Source organism: Sinocyclocheilus grahami, unplaced genomic scaffold, assembly GCF_001515645.1.
Source record: "Sinocyclocheilus grahami isolate Dianchi unplaced genomic scaffold, SAMN03320097.WGS_v1.1 scaffold1279.1, whole genome shotgun sequence".
NCBI classification, from domain to species: domain Eukaryota; kingdom Metazoa; phylum Chordata; class Actinopteri; order Cypriniformes; family Cyprinidae; genus Sinocyclocheilus; species Sinocyclocheilus grahami.
In genome coordinates this window covers 143981-167240 of record NW_015506458.1, presented here as the reverse complement: position 1 = coordinate 167240, position 23260 = coordinate 143981, and the positions used below count along the sequence as shown (strand labels likewise).

The following is a 23260-nucleotide window of genomic DNA, read 5'->3' as shown; positions in this document are numbered from 1 at the left end:
TACGTACAACAATAAAACAGTGCATTGACATTAAAAAGGAAATTTACTTTTGGTACTTAATTACTTTTAAAAGCAAGTACTTCTGTACTTTTACTTAAGTAAAAATCTGCCTTTACAACTTTTACTTGTAATGGAATAATATTTGACCAGCAGTATCTGTACTTTCACTTAAGTAATAGAGTTGAGTACTTTGTCCGCCTCTGGAGGTCACTATGGTGATGATGAGTTAGCAAGTCGACTAGAAAGACAGGCTTTTGCTGTTATGCCTTCTAAATTGATCTGATTGCTCAAAGAGCTGCTGTTGCTTGGGGGACGTTTAATGAGACCCTAAAAAATACAAGAGAACATGTCAAACCACCATCAATGACTTGCATATCAAAATGTCGTTCTTCACACAACCCTCGTTCATGATGGGAATAGGAAATTAAAAAACGATAAAGACAATGATGAAATCTGATTAGTTTAATTAAAGTCCCATCAGAGCTTCATAAGGCGTTCATGCAAGGTTACATAGTTGCATAAATAGCACATTTTAACAAGTTCTGTGCATAGATATAAAAAAACTATCAAATATAAATGAAGAAGCATCCTAGACAAAAGATAAAAACAATGACCTAGAAATGTAATTAGTAAACGTGTGGAAAATAGCCTCATGTGATGATACAAAAGGATGGTTTCATTAAACATATTGTAAAATAAACATGATATATATATATAAATTGTGAATAGGAAATGTAAATATACTGGCCTGACCAGAAGAATCATAAGTAAAAATGCAAAAAATAGAGATCCAGAAATATAGAGATCCATAGCTTAAAAGTGATTATGAGATTTGGTCAAGGCCTTGGTGAACATTATGAATATACCATATCTACAGTAGTCTATCTATATCATTCATGGAGATGGATAGATACTTACAAAGTTGTTAAGAGTAACAGTTTTTTTTCCTGGTCCTGCCATTAATTGAAAGAAAATGGGTGTCAATCTACTGATTCAGGATCAATATACCACAGTATTAGTGCATCTCCACCAGTGAGCGCACACACATATATACGACACACACACAAGCATGTGATAGTGCTCTGAGCTAACATAATCCTGAACTATTTGATCTTTTTGGCGACGTCCAGATAAGCAAACTCGATCTCGCGCTCAGCAGGGCAGGTGTTCATGAACTCCTCTCTCTGGTAGGCGTTATTCAAATACCGCCAAATCCTGGTCATATCAGCAGGAATCTCAAAACCTCTGTACTTCCTGGCAACAATCTACAACACAGAGTATTGAGCTGGTAAAACTGGTTGGTAATTTAAAATCCAGCATATGCATTTTAACTTGTGCATTTGAGCATGCAAAAAAAAAAAAGAAGATATGTATATGTGTGTGTGTGTGTGTGTGTGTGTGTGTGTAAAAATGTATATTCATTTAAAATTAATATTTATATTATTATTCATTAATTATTTTTTTATATTAATTACATAAGTATTAAATATATTATTGATAAAAAACGTCATATATAGAGAGATAATCTGAGTGTTTTTTTAGTATAATTTTTTTTTTCATTTTGAATCAGTTTTTATTTTTATATTTTCCATTTTCATTTCAGCTAAAGTTAGCTAGTAATTTTGCTGTGTTTTTGTCAGTGTATTTCTTATTAATTTTAATTTCAGTTTTAGTTATTTTGGTATGTTATATTAAATAAAATAATACATGCTGTCTTGTAAACTAGCTGAAATAAACAGTATTATATTTTAATTTCAGTTAACCTTTATTTTATTTCATGCATTTCAAATGGTATTTTTAATGGTATTAATTTTAGTTAAAATTTAAGTTTTAGTTAATTATAACAGTTTGAGGCCACATATTTTATATATAATAGTTTAATATTTGAATCATTCAAACATAGAAAAATACATAATTCAAACAGGGAAAAATCAAAATACATAAAAATAATGTTATTATGTAAATTCAGTAAACAATGAATACAAGTATTTTAGATTCTACACTATTAGTTATGCTAGATAATATGACAATCAAATTTAGTTCTGTCAGTAATAAAGCAAAAGGGTTACACTACAAATACAAAGACATTCTCAAATGTATGTATTTATGTACATTTTTCAATTCAACGTTTCATTCAGATTAAAATCAGATGAAATTTGATTCATTAGTATAGATTAAATTACATTAAAAAATCTTTTAAAAGGTCTTGGGCTTTCAGGAAGGGGAAGATTTATAGACAAAAAGCGTGGAAAAGACAAAGAATGAGAGATGGAAAGTGAAGGAAAGGAAAGACACACCTTTATGATGTGCAGTTTGGGCAGCAGATTGCAGTCAGCCAGCGTGAGATCTGGTCCATCCAAAAAACTGCGTGTAGACGCACCAGGATCTTCTACACTGTTTGCATCTATTTCCTCAGGCAGCGGCGTCTGCAAATACTCATCCAACCTCTTTAGAGACTTCAGAAGAGCCTTCTCCAGACCTATATGCAAAGGTCAAAGCTCAAAGTTAGAGGTCACTATGGTGATGATGAGGGAGTAAGTCAACTATTTGCAGACCTATAAGCAACACCAAATTAAAACAGAATTACAGAAGAAAATAATTTAATTTCACAACCAGCAGGGTCTAAAACTCACCCTCATTAGCTTCTTTACGAGGGTTCTTGATGTAGGCAGAAAACTTGGCAAATACATCTATTCCTGCTGTGTTAGATTCTGGATGCTTTGCCGCCAACTTTGGGTATCTTAAAAAATGTCCCAGGGTTGAATATAAAATGTAAATAAAGCTATTTTAAGAAATGTAACAAGTATCTGAAGTGATACAATGACAAGTGAAGTGAAAGTACTGTGGGGGGACGAGTCGTTCCTCAAGAAACTCCTCGATCTTGTTGACGTCCACCAGCACCTCTCCGTTGAAGGTCATGAATGGCGGGTTGGTTCCTGGAGCAAGATCCTGCAAATCCGCCGGCTTCCTGTGGGACACGGGTCAACAAACCTGCCATCATCAATGTTGTTATCGTTAACTAAAGCAGAGATGCCCAAACCATGGCCCGCGGGCCAAAGTTAGCTCATAATGACATTTGATTTAGCCTGCAATGCAATATCACAAGAAGAGGGAAAAAACATTTGTTAACCATTGTATTTTTTTAAATGTAATAAATTTTAATATAATATAGCTGGATATAGTGCAACATTTACTTTTGGCCCACGCCCCTAAATCAAGTATTTTTAGCCCTTCACATTAAAAAGTTTGTGCACCTCTGAACTAAAGCTATTAAAAATAATTTTTCTTAATTAAAAGCTAAAAAAAAAAAAGGTAAAATAAAATACAATTAGTAGGTGAAAAAAAAAACTTTAAAAATAGTTTAGTTGGCAAATAAATTAGATTTAATGTGAAATACTTAAAGGTCCTCTGAAATGCTTAGAAACACGCAGCGTCACTCTATGTGTTGACGTCATTTTAACTGAAACATGAAGACCTTTTTAAAAAAGCCAATAGTGTTCATTTATATCACAGCTTGGGCTAGAGCCGTTCAGAGCCATTCAGCTCCGTAAAGCTGCATTTGACAGGGTATGCCAGCCACAATCTCATCCATATTGCTATAAAATATAGCATCCTGTGTAGAATTCAAATAGCTCCGATACATTTTGTGGTCTGCGGCGACTCTCGCATGTGATCCGCTCCATGCTATCATGTCTCTGGACCGAAGCAGAGTGTGTGTGCGGTGGTTAGTGTGACACAGCGCAAAACCAGACTTCTTTTTTTCCTCAATGGTAAGCATATTTACACTGTTTGAATTGTTCCCTGTCCCCTATATAGTGCACTATGTGCCATTCACTGTACAGAAAATACTAATTCTGTGGACAAGTGACCGATTTCAGCCACGGCTTCAGCGTCTATTTTATAGTGTAGGGGGCGGGCGCTTCAGATTCTAGAGAGCATTTGATTGGTCAGAAAATTTGATGAGAAGCTGAAGTACGATGTGACGTCAAAAGAATCGTTGAGCCGTTTTGGCGGAAGTGACGAACTGCAAGCTTTGAATGCTTATATCTTCTAAATGCGAATTTTGTCACTGTTTTGGAGCACACTGCCTTATAGATAACCTTAAGACTAACATATTGATACTAACACCCAAAAAAACTTTAATTTTGATTCCATGGGGACTTTAAATTACAAAAACTAAAATTGAAATTAAAATAAATTAAAGTTAAATACACACACACACATACATAAAAATAACAAAAGCTGATAACAAAATAACTAAAACTGAAATAAAAATTCATAAGAGCTAAATACAAATATAAAAAAAATAAAAAATGTCAAAAGCGCATAAGAAAATTGCTAAAAACTGAAATTGAAATTAAAACTATTAATAACTAATTAATACATACTATAATTATATAAATAATACTAAAATAACACTACACTATCCTCAGTAACCGTAGTCAAAAAGTCCTAAAGCAATATTTATAGGATTGTAAATGAAATTCCTATCATTATATTGTAAGCAAAAGTATCTCAGGAAATCCTGATATACATCATTCATCCATCATCCATCGATTCCTACATGATTCAGTTCATCAGAATAATGTCTTAAAATCTGTGGGGTATTTTATCTTATTAGGAATCATAATTGTACTACATTTATATTTATGAATTTGGCAGATGGTTTTATCCAAAGCATCCACATTCAAGGTATACATTTGATCAGTTTATACAGTCAATGGGAATTGAACCCACAGCCTTGGCATTGCTTGTGTCATGCTCTTGAGCTACAGGAACGTCCTAATGAAAATGTGTGTTCTCTGAGATCTTGTTTGTGTGGAACGAGCACAGCGGGTCTTTATCTGTGAATATTGTGCTTCACCTCTTGAGGTCCACAGTGGTTACGTTGAAGATGACTCCTTTCAGCCAGAGGATCATGAAGAGTCTCTGAGAGAACGGACAGTTCCCGATACTCTCTCCATCACTGCCGGCCTGGGAGACACACAGATTATGCCATCATTCCTTTCATTACAAACATCAATGCTCTTCAAAAGACTATGGAGTACAATGAGTTTGAAGGCGTTTTTGATTTTGTTTTCTCTGTGCGTTGCAAAAATGTCCTGATGCATGAAGACATTGTATGGCAAAATTATGATTTTAAGGGACGTTTAAAATGTTGTAGATTTATGCAAATTCCTAAAATGATCACATTTTAGTTTGTCAATGGAGATTAATTAGCTCCGAGATGAACACAATATCCAGAATAATAACACAGAAGTCATTACAAGGTCCTGGCATATTATGGAATATATTTAATAATATATCAATTTTAAGCATTTATATTTTATTTATATTTAAAGTTATTTAAATAAGCAATGGTACATATTTGACTAAAGGAGTTATTTTAAAGTGGTTATTTATTAATAAATAATATTTAGATGACTTTCAAATCCAAACAAGCTTCTTTCATCACCTTGATGTTTATTCAGAGCACAGTACCAGGAATTCTGTCCATATTTTTTTAGATTTTGAGTCAATACTCAAACCCTAGCATATGCGTTAATATTGGCGTTTCCTATTCATACACACAAAATATGAAAAACAAGGCTATTCAATGTACTTGTCAGCAGGCAGCTTGTTTAGACAAATGGATTATTATGTGAACAGCCATTATTAATATTTTCTCATAATTTTCCTGTTTATTTTCGTCTGGGAAAATGCTTTTAAATTGCTTTAATCTTAAACACAATGAGACTACAGTTGAATAAAGCATATAATAAGAAACTTAATCATCAAGAGTCTCTCTGTGGCATTTAATTTATAATTAAACTAAATGAAAACTATTTATATTGTGTCAGCCTACTTTTTTAATCTAATAGGGATAAATGTTTCATTTCTTTAAATGTTTAATGTGAGAATGTCTTACCTTCACAAACAGCTCAATGCTAGGAAATCCCAATTTTTTAGCTGCTACATCGAACCAAGCCATCGTGAAATAATTCAGCAGCTATGCTGCTTTTACATGTCTCACAAATCAAACCAACTTCTCAGATAACACTGAATGTTTTCTCAAAACTCTACATGTATAAAAATGTATTTTGCTCAGTTCTTTGTGCAGCCAGAATGACTGATTTAATTTGGAGTCTGTCTTCATGTTCTGTGGGTGTTTGGGGTGGAAAAAACGGCCAAACATGCAGGATGAGACACTGAAACATTTGTTCATTGTTAAGAGCAATAGAGACGCCGTTCATGAGATGTGTGTTATGAAACAGTTTTATAGAACATCATTGTAAAACATGTTCTTTATGATGATGGGAATCTCTGTTATGATTTCCAGCACAATAATCTAGAAATAAACAATATACATTTCTAACTGTGAGAGTGTGAATAACAATAAGAAGAGTAATTACAAAACAAATGATTTTTTTGTACATAATGTATGTGTCTGCTGCTTTACTGGTAAAGGCCTCAGTTTTAGGATTGAGTGGATTTACTACTGTATTACTGTATTCATGAGTCTGGAGGTTGTGGAATGATTATGTGAGGTCTGGTCACCTGAAGATAAGCTGCCCATATTAACAGGCTAAAAATGTCTTCCGTGTGCTGAGGGAAAATCAGACCAACGTAACGCCAGTAGAGGGCAGAGCATCATCTTTTTAATGAGTACTGCAATTAATCAGGCTGTATCAGTTTATAAAAAACAAAGTTCAGACTTTAAAACCTGATTTAATAAGCCACATTTGAATATAAGCATGCCTTTAACTGCATAGCAATTACATTAATTAAACTGCATAATGTGTCACATTTTATGTCAAATTTACTGTGGGGCAATAAACAAATGCTCAGCAACCATCCAGAATAGCAAAGGAACTGCACAGCAACATGTTAAGCACTATTCCTAACACCCTAGCAACATGCTAAAACCACTCAGAGAACCCTAGCAATCATCCAGAACACCATACCAACAATCCAGAATACCGTAGCAACCGCACAACAACATGCTAATCACCACTCAGAACACCCTAGCAACCACATAGAAAAACGCTAAAAGCTGTTCAGAACACCCTAACAACCACATAGCAACATGCTAAACACCATTAAGAACACCCTGACAACATTAAGAACACCCTGCGGCAACTGTATAGCAACATGTTAAATACCATTTAGAACATCTTAACAACCATTAAGAACACCATAGCAACCTCATAGCAACAGGCTAAAAACCAATCAGAACACCTTGGTAACGTCCTGGCAGCCACACACAACACTCTAGCATCACGAGGGTGACTTTTGCACATGCAAGAATTTTGCTGGACAGGGTCAGTCCACTTCACTGCCTAAACATTCAAAAGCTCAGATTAACAAACACGATAATGAGATTGGTGTGTGGAGGAATGCTTGGAGACGATTAACCCAGTCCACTATCAGGACAAAGACATGGAGATGACAGCACAAACACATTACTCACTCAGAAATATAAGAACAGAGGCAAAACACACACTCAAGGATCTGCCGTTTTATCACTGAATAACAGGCACAGGCGCGTCTTTAATGAGATAAATGGCGTCACTCAGATCCTGCTGACTAAAGCAAAACTACGAAACAAAGACAAACCTGTGACCAGATACTAAATGAGGTTTGTTTTTATTTGTTTGTGATCTGAAATCTGAAGAAGTTGCACTTTTCACTTTGTTCTACTGAAACCCGCACAAAGGCAGTCTTTGTTACAGGAATCACTCTGCAAAAACGTACGGGTGGATTTAAGGGCATTTTTACCAGGCTTAACGTCCCGCTGCTCAGCCTCCATCATATAACAAGAATTTGGCTGTGTGCACTTTGTTCCAAATTTTTTTAGACAGTGTTTTTTTTTTTTATAAATAAATAAATACAAAATAAATAATAATAACATAAGTAAATAATAAAAAAAACTACTACTGCTGTTGTTTTGCTTGGTTAAGAACAACAAAGCTTATAAAATGAAATAAAATTGCTAAACTATTATTGTTTAGCAATAAAATAAAATAAAATAAAAACTATTATTGCACTCGCAGTTAAAGGACAGACAGATACATACAGTAGATAGATAAATAAATAGACAAATAAATGTTTTTTTTTAAAACACCTGAATGTGCATAATAAAAAGATGTAATGCACATCTATGTTTCAGTTAACACAACATCTGAACAAGTTAACTGCAAAGGTCATACCTACAGCCAGATCTTTCCTAATGTTGGTTGAAAACTTTGTATGGCACTTTCTACTGGAATGTTCTAGAATCAAGAAAGAAACACTGCAGGTTGTGTCAGATTCATTTTTAGCTCACATATAAATCCATCCGCTCAACACCCTGCTGACAATAATCTCAGTTAACTAAGTATATCACGAGCAACAACCATTTATGAAGTACATCACAAACAGGGTGGGAATTATGATTTGAACCTATTTTCTTGAACTTTTGTCTTGAACCTTAAGCCTTAATATATTACTTCATATATACTGTTTATTTTGTTTACGACTTAGTCTAAGCTATTTAAGTTTCTCGTCAGGTCAGTGGCTGCTGACCTAAGCTGGTTCAGCTCATGATTAGCTTAAATGACCAGTTCAAACGCATTAGTTACCAGTATAAGGTATGTTTTTGGCACTTTCGTGCTCATTTTTGCAGGTCGCCCAGGATTAATACCGAGTTGGTGCTCTGGCAACAACAACCAGCTTAACCAACTTGTTCCAGTAACATTGCCCTGGACTGGGAATTACAGTCTGGTTTTCTAGAAGCAGGATGACAGACGACCAACTGACCAGTAGAGCAAAGACACGAATGCAATTAGTTTTGATGATAGTAACACCATCTGCTGAACAGGACATGCTGTCATTGTAAGAAAATGTATGCTAATATGGCTAACAGTGCTAACAAGACAGCCTTGTCATTGTCATTCCTAAAACTTTACCTAAAGACTTTACAATGCTCACGTCATTATTTCTGTCAGTGTTTCTACAAAGTATTTATTTATTTATTTGCCTTTTGATGGATTATATGTAACATCCGGCCTCCATGATAATTACTATGGTAATCATAGTTCCCAGCAAAAAAATAAAACATATTTTACCAGTGTTAATTTAGTATTATTTATATATTGTTATAGAATTAATATTTTGAATTAAAAATTCTTTACAAAAACCATAATTAATCATTTTAGCTTTAGCTATCAAAAACAACACTGATTATCACTACAGTAAAACTGTGGTAGCTTATTAAAGAAAACAGTATCATTTTTAAAATATTATACAAATTTAAAATAACTGCTTTTTATTTGAATAATATTTAAAAGTGTAATTTATTTCTGTGATGTAAAGCTGCATTTTCAGTAGCCACTGCTCCAGTCTTCAGTGTCACATGATCCTTCAGATATTATTCTAACATAATTATGCTGATTTGCTACTGAAGAAGCATTTCATTTAAATGTATTGCTACTAAAGTAGAAGTGTGGTAGCTTGGTATTAGCCATCATTGAAATAAAATTAAAGGATTTTTTAAAGTTTCCAGGTTGCGTAATGACTTTGTAGATCTACAGTATTTAAGCAGAACCTGTAGTTACAATAAAAAAAGAAAAACCATGTGTTTGTGACACTCATTGCCTTCTAATTCTCCATTATACAGATAAATGTTGATCCCTATATGCCTAGAAGTAACATTCAATTTACCTTCACATAGAGGGAGATCTGCTGGTCATGAGGATTGCCCTCCTGTTGAGCTGGAGTCGCCATCCTTGTCTCCTTCACCAGGGGTTTTTCCTCTTCTTGTTGAACTACAGCAGCTGGTAGCCCAGGGAATCCATTCGCCATGGTGACCTCTTGAACTTTGGCCTTGAGATTCACTTCCTCTTCACTGCCCCCACTTACATTTCTGATCTGACAGCCAAGGGGCTTCGGTGGCTCTTGGAAATGGTCATCTGAGCTCTCACTGGCCTTCAACCAGGCCAGTATGGCCACTTTACATCCCCCCTGGGCTTTCCTCCTGGGCTCATCTTCAATGACAGCCTTGAGCTCTTCTAGCCAGTTCCCCGCCCCCTCCTCTATAGGTGTTTGCACTTCTTGGTTGACTTGTTTTGGCTGTTCCTTTACAGCATTACCTCCCTCTGCAACCTCCCGTTTGTCATTGCTGAGTTGTTCTTGCTTCTTGCACACCCCCTCTTCTACAACCTCAGGTTTATCAAGTTGCTGTTCTATCTCTGTACAGCTTCCCTCCTCTGCAGGAAGCTCCTCCTTCTTGACCTGCTTTGGCTTCACAGAATTCTCTACAACTCTTTGTGACTCATTTTGAATCCTTTCAATGCCCTTTTTATCAGCTCCTCTTGTCTCCTTGGGTCCATTGACAATGGCTGATTGGGTATCTGCTCCTATTCTCTCAAAGTTTTCCAGATCTCTGTCCCCCACCACCTGTTGCAGTCGCTCTAGTGTTTCACATTCTTGCGCAATGCTTTCCACTAATTGATCTGAATTCTGGACCATCTCCTCTATGGTTTCACCAATCATATAATTTGATGGTTGCCCTGGTGCAATCCAGTCAATTGCCTTTTCTTCTGCTGCATTGTAAGTGGTGGACATCTCTTCATCATTATTTGTCACTAAGGCATCTTTGTGCATTGGCTCTCCAACTGCTTTGCAGTCCTCAAATAGAGACATCTTGGTTGTAAATTGTTCTTCGCCAACATTATCAAATTTGGCTGGTTCTTCCTCTTCACAAAGACTCTGAAAGTCTTCAACTGATTCTGCTGATTCTGTCCGTGGCTCTTCATCTACATCGTTTTTTACACCCTCATCATCCCAACTCTCCACCTCTTCATGCTCCTCTTCTTGCAAAAGTACGTCACTTTTTACCTGCTGAATTTGACCCTCTCTGGACTTTTTTATTTTCTCAAGGAAGCCACAGGTAAACTCTCTTACCTCAGAGTGGAGCAGCTCCTGGCATTTCTGCGTTTCTGTCTTCCTTTCGCTCAAAGTCTCCACTTGTGGTTCATTGCCTTCCCTTTCTTCTTCGTACAGCGTTGCCAGCTTGTGATCTGCTCGATCCTTGTCCACTTCTCTGAACGCTCCTGCAAACTCTTCAGCTTCATTTCGAAGTTCTGAAACTTGTGTTTGCATTGTTGTTGCCTGTTCAACCATTACCTGCAGCTCAGGCATTGTTAATTTGGCAGTTATGTCCACTTCTTCCTCCATCTCTCCAGCATTTACCTCTTTTGTAGTTTTGTTTTGAAGAACTGCTCTCTCCACATCGTCTACAATATCCCCCTCCTCTATTTTATGGATGACCACGTCTGTTGAAGGCATTGCATTGCCTTCTCCATCATCATCATCTCCAATGTGGATATCTTCATCCACCTCTTCGGCCAGTTCAACCTCATCTTCCTCCTCCTCTTCCTCCCCAGTCCGCCGATCTTCCATTTCCACATTGCATTGCCTTCTCCATCATCATCATCTCCAATGTGGATATCTTCATCCACCTCTTCGGCCAGTTCAACCTCATCTTCCTCCTCCTCTTCCTCCCCAGTCCGCCGATCTTCCATTTCCATGCATGACCCTACTGGACAGTGGATGACAGCTCCGTTAGAAATCTCCATGTTAATTGTCATATCACCTTTGGCCTGGGCCATAATTCAAAAGCTAGAAAACTGTTTAGAGTTTGCTATAACTCTGTAGACCTTGTTGTATAACTAGCACACCAAAGCTGTTCTGTCTACCTCTCCAGTCTATGTTCTGTGGAGGTATCTAGGACTTATTCCCCCCCTCATGACTTGACTGCCCGCTCAAATCCGCTCCTTGGGAGCCTGGTCAGCTCAAGATGATCGGTTTAAGGGTAGAGCACGTATTTAAAGTGATTTGGAATTCTCCATCCTGTGTGCTACCTCAAATGAACTGAAATATTTATACAAAACTATATATATATATATATATATATATTTGAAAAAAGACATGTGAAAAATATATATATAAGATCATAAAGTATTTAGGTTTATAGGTCTTAAGAACAGAGAAAATAGTATATAGAATAGCCAACCAGCCAGATGATAGATAGATAGATAGATAGATAGATAGATAGATAGATAGATAGATAGATAGATAGATAGATAGATATCAAATTTCATTCAATTATATTTTAGTGTAACATTAGTATCCGAATACTTTTTTTCGCCACTGCCAAGCAATGCATTCAATGTCCACATCTCTTCCATGTCGCTGCATTGCAGCAAATCTGACCAAAAGAGGGCGCTCAAAGACCACTTAACAGTGATAATCTGTCATAATCACATTTAAAATGCATGCACTGCACACTTTGCACAAACCTAACCGTGTCTTCAGTGACTTCCACGCTTCAACATTTTGATTTTGTTTTACTTCAAATTTTCTCAACGAACACTTACATCAACCAATGCTTTATGCACAGCGCTCGTGCGTAAGCGGAAATCATGACGTCATATCAGCTGTTTTGGCCTCCAGTGCAGTCTGTCGCAAGTAGACGTCATTTTCGTTTCAGGAATACATCACGGGTTTACTAGCAACACTATGCAGCACATTTCATGTGCACTAGCATTGCAAGAACGGTAACGTGTGTCAACTTGAGGGTTTGCGCTGCTTTGTTTGGAGACGCTGCTTTTGCTGAAAGTAGAAAGCAGAGCAATGAGAGCATGACGCCATGAGCTGAGCTCTGAAACGTTTGAGATCAAAGGCACCGCAGTAGAGATCAAAGGCACCGAACGCCGCGGTTACATCTGTTGCCATGCAGCAGTCAGAGAGCGGCGGAGGGGCGGCGACTTCTGAAGTCCGGCTCAACGACCAGCCCAACGCGCTCATCGCGTGTAAAGTGCCCGAAGAGGTTTTTAATGAGCAGCAGTTAAAGGTAGGCGTGCACTCGCTCAGCTTTACCCCGATTATTACTCTCTTTACCACAGCAGTGAGACCTGACCTCGCGGAAGTAAGAGTGTTCCATCAAAGTCATTTTTCATTTTCTGGACTGATACTTGTAGGACATGAGCATTGCACAAACAAAAATTACTGTGAATCACGTTAATACTGTATTTTTAGTCATGTACCATGGTAATACCTTTTTTTTTTTTTTTTTTTTTACATGTACCTTGGTAATGCCTTACCATGGTAATACCATTTTGTTTTTACATGTACCTTGGTAATCCCTTATTTTCTTGGACATGGTATTGTCATGTTTTTGGACATTGTGCCATGGCAGCACAATGGTATTTGCATGCACCGTGGTAATACAATGTTTTGGACATTTTCCTTTGGGAATGTTGTGTTTTTTTCTACCATTGTTTACTTAAATGTACCAAAAAGTGGCATTATCACTAGAATGTTCTTTTAGACACTGTACTATTGTACAGTATTTTGGAAATGCATTCCAATTTTGTGTATTCCAGAAAGTGGGTTTTGTTGGAAACTCAGAGTTTGTTAACCCCAGAAAAGGGAAACTCAGGGTTTTCGGTTCCAGTAAAAGACAAAACTAAACCTCTCGGTAAGTGACCATAGTAACTTACTCTGTGAACCTGACCTGGTCAGGAGCAGGTTTTCTTCGGTAAACCCAGAGTTTCTTTCAGTCTCCTCCCCCTTTTTAAAGCATAAGCAATGTTTAAATACCTCATTCATCCATTCACGCTGCAAAAAATTGCTTTTATTGCTGATATTTTTGCCTTATTTCAAGTACAAATATCTAAAAATTCTTAAATCATGATGTATTTTCTATATAAGAAAAAATATGTACGATCGTTAGTCATGTTTCCTGGGGTAAACAAGTCAAATTAATTGCCAGCGGGGTAAGAAAAATAATCTTAATGAAAATGGAAACAAGATTATTTTTCTCACCGGACCACTTTCATTTTCATCATGCAGACATGGTAAATGTGACAAAAATGGCATGTCTTTTTATAAGGTATCCTGTAGCATTAATTCGCGGGGAGTTACATTTACATTAGGAGAGGATTTAATTGAATTGGATTTAATTTATTTATTTTGCCATATCCACATGCATATTTATTTGAATGGTACCATTTTTAAATGGCGTTCACTTGATCTTGTTGCGACCTCTAAGTAACCTAATAATTAGAATTTCCTTAAGGTTTTCCAATGTGGTTGGATGCATTGATTACACACACATTCTCACCATCGCACCTTCCGAAAATGAAGCTGATTACTGTATGGAATGGAAGGATGCCAGATGGAAGGGTAGTGCAAGATTTATGCCGTAACCACCACCACAGCTGTTAAATAAATACAAATTATTCACAGTTTATTTGGTCATCTTTATGTTCTACAAATACAAAAGCAACAACTTATTATTTTCCCTGTTGGATCTTAATTTAATATTGGTATTCTGGCCATCTCCTCTTCATCTGTCAGTGGTGCTGGTGAAGGTTCTCCTCCCATTTTACGAGTCTCTGCCTTCTTGCTGTTGGCTTCTGAATAGAAGTCAAATGTTTTTCATTACCCTAATTAAGAAATGTAGCATGATGGATTAGAGAACATTTAATTATGTGAAAAAGCATTAGACTATGTGGGAAAAGCTGCTGCACATTGAAATAGATATACACTGAATGATATTTATTGAATGTCAAATGTTTGTAAAGTCATGTAACATTAGCCTACACCTATTTCATGCTTGAAGCTTTACCTGATTGAATTATGTTTTAAAAAATTTTCTGCTGCCACATTTTTTTTCTCTTTTATTTGCCTCTTTTTTTTATTAATTAATTAATTTAGATTTAATGTTACGTATTCCGTAGCAGAAGTCTTTTTGGCGGGAGCTGTTGCCATTTTGAATCGTAATTTCAGAGCTCCATTGATCATGGCTTTTCATAGCCGTGGTGCACACGCTAAACTCAGAGTCGACCTACTCAGAGTGGATTGAACTAACTCTGTTCAGCTGTTCGGAAATCTTAAACTCAGAGTTTCCAATATCAGGGTAAGTCAACTCGGAGTTCAAATTTTACAGAAGTCTTTTTGGCGGGAGCTGTTGCCATTTTGAATCGTAATTTCGGAGCTCCATTGATCATGGCTTTTCATAGCCGTGGTGCACACGCTAAACTCAGAGTCGACCTACTCAGAGTGGATTGAACTAACTCTGTTCAGCTGTTCTGAAATCTTAAACTCAGAGTTTCCAATCTCAGGGTAAGTCAACTCGGAGTTCAAATTTTAACGCAATAGTTTGTTGAACCTCCTTTCTGGAATACACCCCTGCAGAAAATTTAAAAGCTGAAAAGCTTTAGGTCTAATGTTGGGAATTGTAAGTTTATTATAGTAATAGACAATACAAATATCCAAATAATAACAGTAACCCAGGGTTTAGGTATATATATATATATATATATATATGTATCTATCAGTGATTCCGCCAAATATGCCCCTCAGCAACAAAGAGTTCTAACACACCCCCACATGTCTACGTCACGATGTGGGAAGATTTGCATAACGCCCGGATAGGCTTTTTACCGTGGACAAAGCGGAGTCCAGCCTGGGGTCGTCACATGTGGTTGCCGCAAGACACTCCTTCGTCAAATCCGCCGGCCTCCGCTCACTCAAGGCCGCCGTGTGTGTCGCTGTGAAAGCGAAACTACTTTGTTTGGTCTTCCAAAAGAGGACACAACTAGAAATCAGTGGTTAAGGTGTATTTACAACACTGTTCCAGAACAGTTCAACCCAAATATTCAGATGTGTCCAGCGCATTTTATGGAGGACTGTTTCCTGATCCTGGTAGAGTAGACTATGTTTTATGTTTACGTGGCGCGATGCAACGCGTAAAAAGGCAGTATAAGTCATTATAATCCGTAATTATGTCCCCACTGGATGCAACAAATGCCTCATTTATAATGGGTTTTAATGTTTTTGTCTCGTCGCTCCGGCCGGACAGGGCATCACAGTATGGTAGGGGCGTAACATTTCTGTCACACGCTTGAGGTATTCGGCCAATCACAACACACTGGATAGCTGGCCAATCAGAGCACACCTCGCTTTTTAGACTGATGAGCTTTGTAAAAATCGACACGTTTCAGAAAGGCGGGGCATAGAGGGGAAACAATAATGTACAGTATGTGGAAAATAATGCGTTTTTTTTTTTTACCTTAAACCGCATAAACACATTTCATTACACCAAATACACAAAATAATGTTCTTTTTAGCAACATCATATGACCCCTTTAAGACTAACTAATCTTTTCAGTTCTGATGCCGCTCTCCCTCCGGGGGCCAGTTCTTTGTACCTCGCTTAATACATCTGAGATGATTTGAAAGAAGCCAGATCTTCTAATCGTGATAACTGATCTCTGGCTAATTTGGTTCTTCAAATGAATTTGCGGATTTGATTAAAATATCTAAGTTGTCTAAGATTACTGCGCGTTCTTGTGTTTCCCGTAAAGGGCAGATGTATCGATACTCGAGACCACGATCAGCAATGCAGCGATTGACTGGCGGCAAGACAGCAACGTAATGACATCATATAATTAAAAAAGACACCTGACGAAAAACTTAACACATTTCTTGACCTTTATAAGGAAACAGCCAAGCGAACAAAACTACATAAATGTTATAATAGATTAATGAAATGTGGACCGTTTTTATTTTATTTATTTATATTTATATATATGTATATATATATTTTTTTTTTACATGATTCCCAATAATTTATATTCACGATTTCTAGTATTTGTACAGGATTTTTATTTCAATGTTGTAATTAGCAATTCATGTAATTTTATCTTTGAAGCAGATTTGTTATGTGACCGCATTAATTAAATTTAATGAGTAAAACTGGCTGTGCCTATAGTATTATATTTACATAACATTATAATATTAATTTTAAAATTATTATTATTTAAAATTATTGTCCCCGGATTAGTTGGGTACTCATGTAATAGAGTAGCAGTGGCTGGGATATATTTTAAATATCAATTCAACTTAAAAAGATGCAATCTAATCCTGTTTTCATCAAATAAGACTGCTCTCGAGCAGGTTTAAGTTTACGGACCAGTTGCTATGACAGCAAGTACAGGATGAGCTTAGAAGAACCAGATAATCCAAGATCATGCCAAATCGCGATGTACGAAGAACTTGAAATTAGCTGATGATGATTAAAATGCAAGTGCGCATCTGTTGTTTTCGTGTTATCTCGATCAAATTTTGCATATAGCGCAGGAATTGGATCGGATTTTGGATCGGATCTCCATTTTGCGGAGACACATTTATGTGGCCAAGTGGAAATGGATTGGTTTTAACAAATCAGATAGCTATTCGATCAGAGAAACCGCATGAAGTGACCAGGTGTAAACAGGCCATTAGTGCTGTGATTTGGTACACGGTCCATTTTCCAACTTCTCCCTCATTTTCCATTCTAATAATATGACTATCGCCCGTTGGAGTCTCTCTTTGGTGAGGGTGTTTGAAGCTTCCACAAAGCCGTGGCTTATTTTAGCTCCACACCTGCTTTACTGCTACAAAGGGACATTCAATGAGGAAGCAAACTCCTAGAAATATCCTTGACCTCAGCTCTCAGCTCTCATGGCAAAGAAGAGCATTTGTTGCTTTACATTTTTCCACTGACACTGATGTCAAAGGTTGATCGCTGTACTATATAGCTCATATGTATCTCTTGAAGCCACTTATGAAACATTTGTCCCAGTATTGTTTAAAATTAGGCTTATTATGTAATAACACAGTTTCCAAAGAGGTTTATTTTTAGCAGGAACTTAGATTAAATGTGGAATTTGAAGGCCAGATGTCTGTCAGGCTTACTAAATTACAAATAAACAAGCTGCACTTTTCCATAAGACAGAGCACTGACCAAATCTGATGTAAAGGTGAAGTCTGTCATTTTTTTTTTCTTCATATCTCAGTTTTATATGCAGAGATGATTGTAAGATATTTCTGTGTTACCTTTAATTTTAGCATCATTAAATATCTCTGATACTGTTGAGTGACTAAATTGTGACTCATTTAAATGGCATTTCAGGATGCATTTTGTTAGTTAAAGCAATGCTTTGACCTATGATGTACTAGTTCTCATTAAAAACAGCACACCGATTTATTAGCACTGTACTTTTATATGATTGTTGAGAGAAATTATTACATTTTCAGATAAATGTTTTCTTTCTCAATGATGACTTAGAAAACACACAGATAAGGAGGCATTTACACATTTACAGTAGGCTAGCTGTTTTACATCTGAGAGCAAGCTGGTCATTTAACAAAAACAGATTTTACAAATATCCTATTACAGCTGTTTCAGTAAAAACCTTTTTAATATCATTGTCATTTTGTACCATGTTTGGCTCCTTAAATCTTCTTGAATCCATGTTGTGATTAATTTGTGCATAACACATTCTGAATGCTCATTTTCGGTCTTGTGGTTCTGTCTTCAAAGGGATAGTTCATTCAGAAATTAAAATTGTCATTCAACTCGTATGACTTAATTTATTCAACAGAGCTCAAAGGGATGTAAAGATAGCATGTAGGGATGCTCATTTCGGTTAATTTTCCCGATCGACCGAACATTAACTGTTTGCCTAACTGATAGGCCTACCATAAGATTATTAATTTAGTAGGCCTATTAAAAAAATGGAATGGATGAGTGTTTGTGACCCATTACAAATGGCCTACAAAAATATTAATTTTTTCATGGGTTTATTTTAACATGTGCAAACAGCAGCAGGGTACAGAGCAACAGAGCAACAACAGAACTCACACATAGTCAAATTATCACGCACCTGCAGCGCTTCCGAGAACAAAGAAAAACAGAATAAAATAGTATAAATAAAAAGAATAAAATAAATAGGCCTACGCGAAATATTTTTCACTTAAATAATTAACTAATTAAAATAACAAAACAAAAACACACACTAAATCCGCGCTTTGAAGAACTGCATGTTTTTTCTTCAGACATAAAAATAAATAGGTCTACCTGAGCAGTTTTGGGGGTAACTCATTACAAGTAATGCGAGTTACGTAATCAGATTACTTTTTTCAAGTAACTAGTAAAGTACTAGTTTTTAGCATTACTTTTTTAATTTACAAGAAAATATCTGAGTTACTTTTTCAAAAAAGTAATGCCAGTTACTTTGTTTTCCCATTTATTGACTGACAGCTCTCCTGTCCCCATATTGAGAGAAATCGGGAGTACAGAGGCATTGTGTGCGTTCATTACATTTTTTGGTGTGAAAGGGCTTTTATATTTGCTATAAATAGAACTTCTTATGTTTAAAAACAATCAAGTCCTGCTTATATTTAAAAAGTAATGCGAAAGTAACGCAAAAGTAATATAACGCATTACTTTCCATAAAAAGTAACTAAGTAATGTAATTAGTTACTTTTTTAGGGAGTAACGCGATATTGTAATGCATTACTTTTAAAAGTAACTTTCCCCAACACTGTACCTGAGTGCACAAGACGCTGTGTGGCATGTGGAGCGCAGCCTGTTCCACGACAGAAAACAATGGTTTCTGCAGCGTTGAGCCTTGTAGCCAATCAATGACATATCTGTTGATTTCATGAACCCAATGGCCAATCAGAGGTGTTTACGTTAGGATCCACTCACCGCTCATAAAGCAGGAGTTTTGTTCAGTCAGTGTTTTGTTCAGTTTGCTCACGAATCCTCTCATTAGAACAAACAAAATGTGCACGATGAAATTAAGAGATGAATTGTGCAGGAATGTAGAGCTTCATTGAATATAACCAAAGACTATAGAATACCCACGACGTGTCACTCGTATAGTTCTAAATGGGGAAAAATGCAGCCCTCAATATGGCCGCTCAACCGAAGGAAGCTCCGCCTTCTGAGTAAAAGAGCCAATCATCGCGTCACTGCAGCTGCCGTTAGAAGTCCCGGTTGCTATAGAAACAGTCAGCGTTCTGAGACGTGCGCTTAGGACTGCACATGCGTGCACTGGCTGGTCTAGCCTGAAAAATAAGCTTTTTATAACGCTATTGGAGCATAAGAAACAACATTTATGAGACAGTTGTTGTCAGATTTCATTGGTGATTTCAAATATGAAATTGAATCGTGAGCTTGGGAAACAGTTTTGGAGAATTCAATGTTTCCCCATTCAAAGAGATAGGAGCTGCACTTGCATGCCCGAGAGGCGTTTCAAATGGCGCTTTTCCACTGTGTGGTACGACTCGGCTCGGTACAGCTCAGTACGGCACGGCACGGTTCGGCTCGGCACGGTTTGCGTTTCCACAGCAGTTCAGTACCGCTTTAGAGGGGGGCGGGATTATTCACATGTTGTTATAGTTGCCCCGCCTCTATTACCACGACTCCTAAAAGAAAAACTTTTTCATTCCGCGTCGCCCCATCAAGCTCTCGCTGCATCCGCTCCTCTGCTATCAACGAGAGGAACGTCTGTTCTTCCGCAACAGACAACAAAACTTTTTGGTTGTTAAAAAAGGTGCGCTTGTTCAAAACAGTTGCGTTCGATCCTTCGCTGGCTGTGCTGATTTAAATCTAGCGGTTCTTTTGTGTTTGTGTCGCAAGTTCAGTGACGCAGGTAGTGACGATTCTCTCCGGCCAATCCGTGATCAGCAGAGTTTACACGTCACGTTTTGGTAACGGTACGGTTCACTTGGAACCCCAACCGAGGTGGTACTAAAAAAAGTACCAGGTACCAGGTACTGTACCCAGTGGAAAACCCCCCAAAAGTGAACCGTACCGAGCCGTACCGTGCAGTGGAAAAGCGCCAAAAGATGACCACCGAGTGACATGACTTGTCTTAAAGGGACTTTGATACAATGGAACTTTGTGAGATCGCGAAGAGCTGAGATGAGTGACAGCTTTTTAATGATTAAAAAGTCGCTTTTTATGACCCATTAAGAATTTGACTCACGGATTCACTCTTTGATAATAATTTATCCAATATGTTTTTTGTTTTTTTTGCCATTGTGCTGCCTTTTCTAAGTTAAAGGGTTAGTTCACCCAAAAATTAAAATTAGCCCATACTCACCCTCAAGGCATCCTAGGTGTATATGACTTTCTTCTTTCAGACAAATCCAGTCGGAGTTATATTAAAAATTGTCTTTGATCTTCCAAGCTGTTTAACTTACTTGCAAACTTCCAAGTTTGTAAGTAAATAATGGACTAATTTTCATTTTTGGGTGAAGTATCCCTTTAAGTGAAAGTGGAGCAGGTGTGGCACGTGCGGTTGCATCATGTATCGACACGCACCCGTGAGTTAACAAATAATATATAAATAATATATTTAACAATGCAGCAAACTTAAAAAAAAATGCTTATAAAATCTCATAAACCATTTAACTGATATTAAGCTGTAAACATTCTAACTTTCGGTTAACGGTAAATATGATCATGAAATTAATCCATAAGTCTTCTGAAGTGAGGAGCACTTTGTATGACGCATAGAATACAATTTAAGCCTTTATTCACTCTCTAATTATTTGAAGATTGTGTTGGCATATTTGATGTACAGTTCTTTTGCATTATAGCCTATAGAAGAAATAAAAGTCACATGAGTTTGGAACTACATGACAGTCTAATAATGATGACAGCCAGAAATTAACTGTCCCTTGTTTTTAGAGACAGGTGACTGAAATGCAATGTTTTTGAATAAAAAGAAAGAGAATGAATGAACATTTTTTTACTATTTTAGAAAAATAGTAATAAAAAAATCTTACTGACCCCAAACTTTTGAACTGCCATGTATGTGTTATGGTTAAGTATTACAGATTTCAGCTCACTTTATTCCACCAACATGTTTGGAAAGGTAAAGCTTCGCCTGTTTCTGTGTCTGTATGGAAATGTCTGCCTGGCTGATATTTGAACACACTGAACTCTGCCTCAGCCAAATCCACACCTTAATCATTATTAAAGAGTCAGAAAACATAGTGCAGATGAGAATACCATTACTATTCAACATGGGAAATGTTTAAGCTGTCCTGCACTATGGCTGCACGCGTGACTTGGCTTTTGTCCTGGGATTGACTCAGTCTCGTATGCATGAGTGCTCTGCGTCTGTTCCTCCAGTGCAGCAACATAAACCTCTTGGTTCTGCGTTTTCTCTGTTGCCTTTCATACCAGGTGAATATATGTTTGATGTGCGCTTTGAAGCTAATGCAGAGATATTGTGTCACCCTATGTGCCCTATGTACCACAGGACAGATAACATGAAAAACTTTGCATTAGAAGCCAGACAGTATGTACCTACAGTACACAGAATGTATTTACGCATTTAGTACAATAAATACAGGATAATATACATTATAAATGAGTCGTACAATATATAAAAAATGTTAGGCATCTTCACAGCCGAGCCAAGGCTGCTCTGTGCCTGCTCAGAATTCAGTGTAAAAACGCAAAGCCAGACTAAATTATGCATGTTCTGACCCACCTCAACCCATATATCAAAGTATAGCTACGTGTAAATGAATTTATGCCACCTACAAGCAGTAATAAACAGTCTGTGTAAAGATGCTTCAGAATTACTTTTGTGCGACCTTAACAATATTAAGCATTAGACAAAAAGTTTCTCAAGACAGATATAGATTGGCTAGGTGTTGTTTTGTAGTTGTTATGGTATTCTGGGTTGTTGCTATACTGTTGCTGGGATGTTTTGGGTGTTTGCTATGCATTATTTATAGGGTGTTCTGGCAGATTGCTAGTGTGTTGCTATGCATTTGTTAAGGTATTCTGGGTAGTTGCTAGGTTGTTGCTATGTGGTTGCAAAAGTGTTTTGAGTGCTTGCTAGGTAATTACTAGGGTGTTCCTGTGTAGTTGCTACACTGTTCTGGGTGGTTTGCTAGGGTGGTGCTATGCAGGGTGTTCTGAGTGGTTTTTAGGAGGTTGCTAGGATGTTGCTATGTGGTTGCTGGGGTGTTTTGGGTGGTTGTTACTAAGCAGTTGCTAGATTGCTCTGGGTGGTTGCTACTGGCTTTACCGGTTTAAAGGGGGAAACATTATAAATAAAAGGGAAATTACTTTCTTCGGAAAGGGTTCATTAACATTTTTTTCATGTTACCTCTGTATAAATATTGTTTATAAGCACAGCTCTGCTTTGTTTACTGGGGTAACCATGGTAACTGCTGTATTTCTGCTTGTCCTCAAGTGCATTTTCATTCAGCCCGTCTGCCATTTTTATTGCTGCCAGTGTTGTAAAGAGTAACCGTTTTATGGAAAATAATAACAATTCGGATAATAAGGTATCTAGAATTATTTTTCTATTTGATTCATAGATTAAGTACCGTATTGGCCCGAATATAAGACGACCCTGATTATAAGACGACC

The 23260-nt window shown here is 37.0% G+C and overlaps 2 protein-coding genes across 4 annotated transcripts in view; one reads left to right on the top strand and one right to left on the bottom strand.

The window, feature by feature from the left end:
• Nucleotides 1–198: 198 nt before the first annotated feature.
• LOC107568777 (chloride intracellular channel protein 4-like) lies at nucleotides 199–11737 on the bottom strand. 3 transcript variants are annotated; one of them, XM_016254756.1, is made up of 7 exons: nucleotides 11438–11737; nucleotides 9682–11315; nucleotides 4865–4974; nucleotides 2843–2968; nucleotides 2634–2740; nucleotides 2298–2479; nucleotides 199–1265 (listed from the first exon to the last, which is right to left on the bottom strand). In XM_016254756.1, the coding sequence occupies exons 1-7, from the start codon at nucleotides 11628–11630 to the stop codon at nucleotides 1104–1106; spliced, it is 2514 nt and encodes an 837-aa protein (XP_016110242.1). In that variant the 5' UTR covers nucleotides 11631–11737; the 3' UTR covers nucleotides 199–1103. The 3 variants fall into 3 exon arrangements, with proteins under 3 accessions (XP_016110242.1, XP_016110241.1, XP_016110243.1); XM_016254755.1 differs by having other exon boundaries at nucleotides 9682–11414; nucleotides 11537–11737; XM_016254757.1 differs by lacking the exons at nucleotides 9682–11315; nucleotides 11438–11737 and adding an exon at nucleotides 5909–6088.
• Nucleotides 11738–12493: 756 nt separating this feature from the next.
• LOC107568778 (calcipressin-1-like) overlaps nucleotides 12494–23260 on the top strand; it is a 28542-nt gene continuing 17775 nt past the window's right edge. The window contains exon 1 of the mRNA XM_016254758.1: nucleotides 12494–12874. Within this exon, the coding sequence (XP_016110244.1) occupies nucleotides 12755–12874 (120 nt within the window). The 5' untranslated portion in view covers nucleotides 12494–12754. The remainder of the gene's footprint in view (nucleotides 12875–23260) is intronic.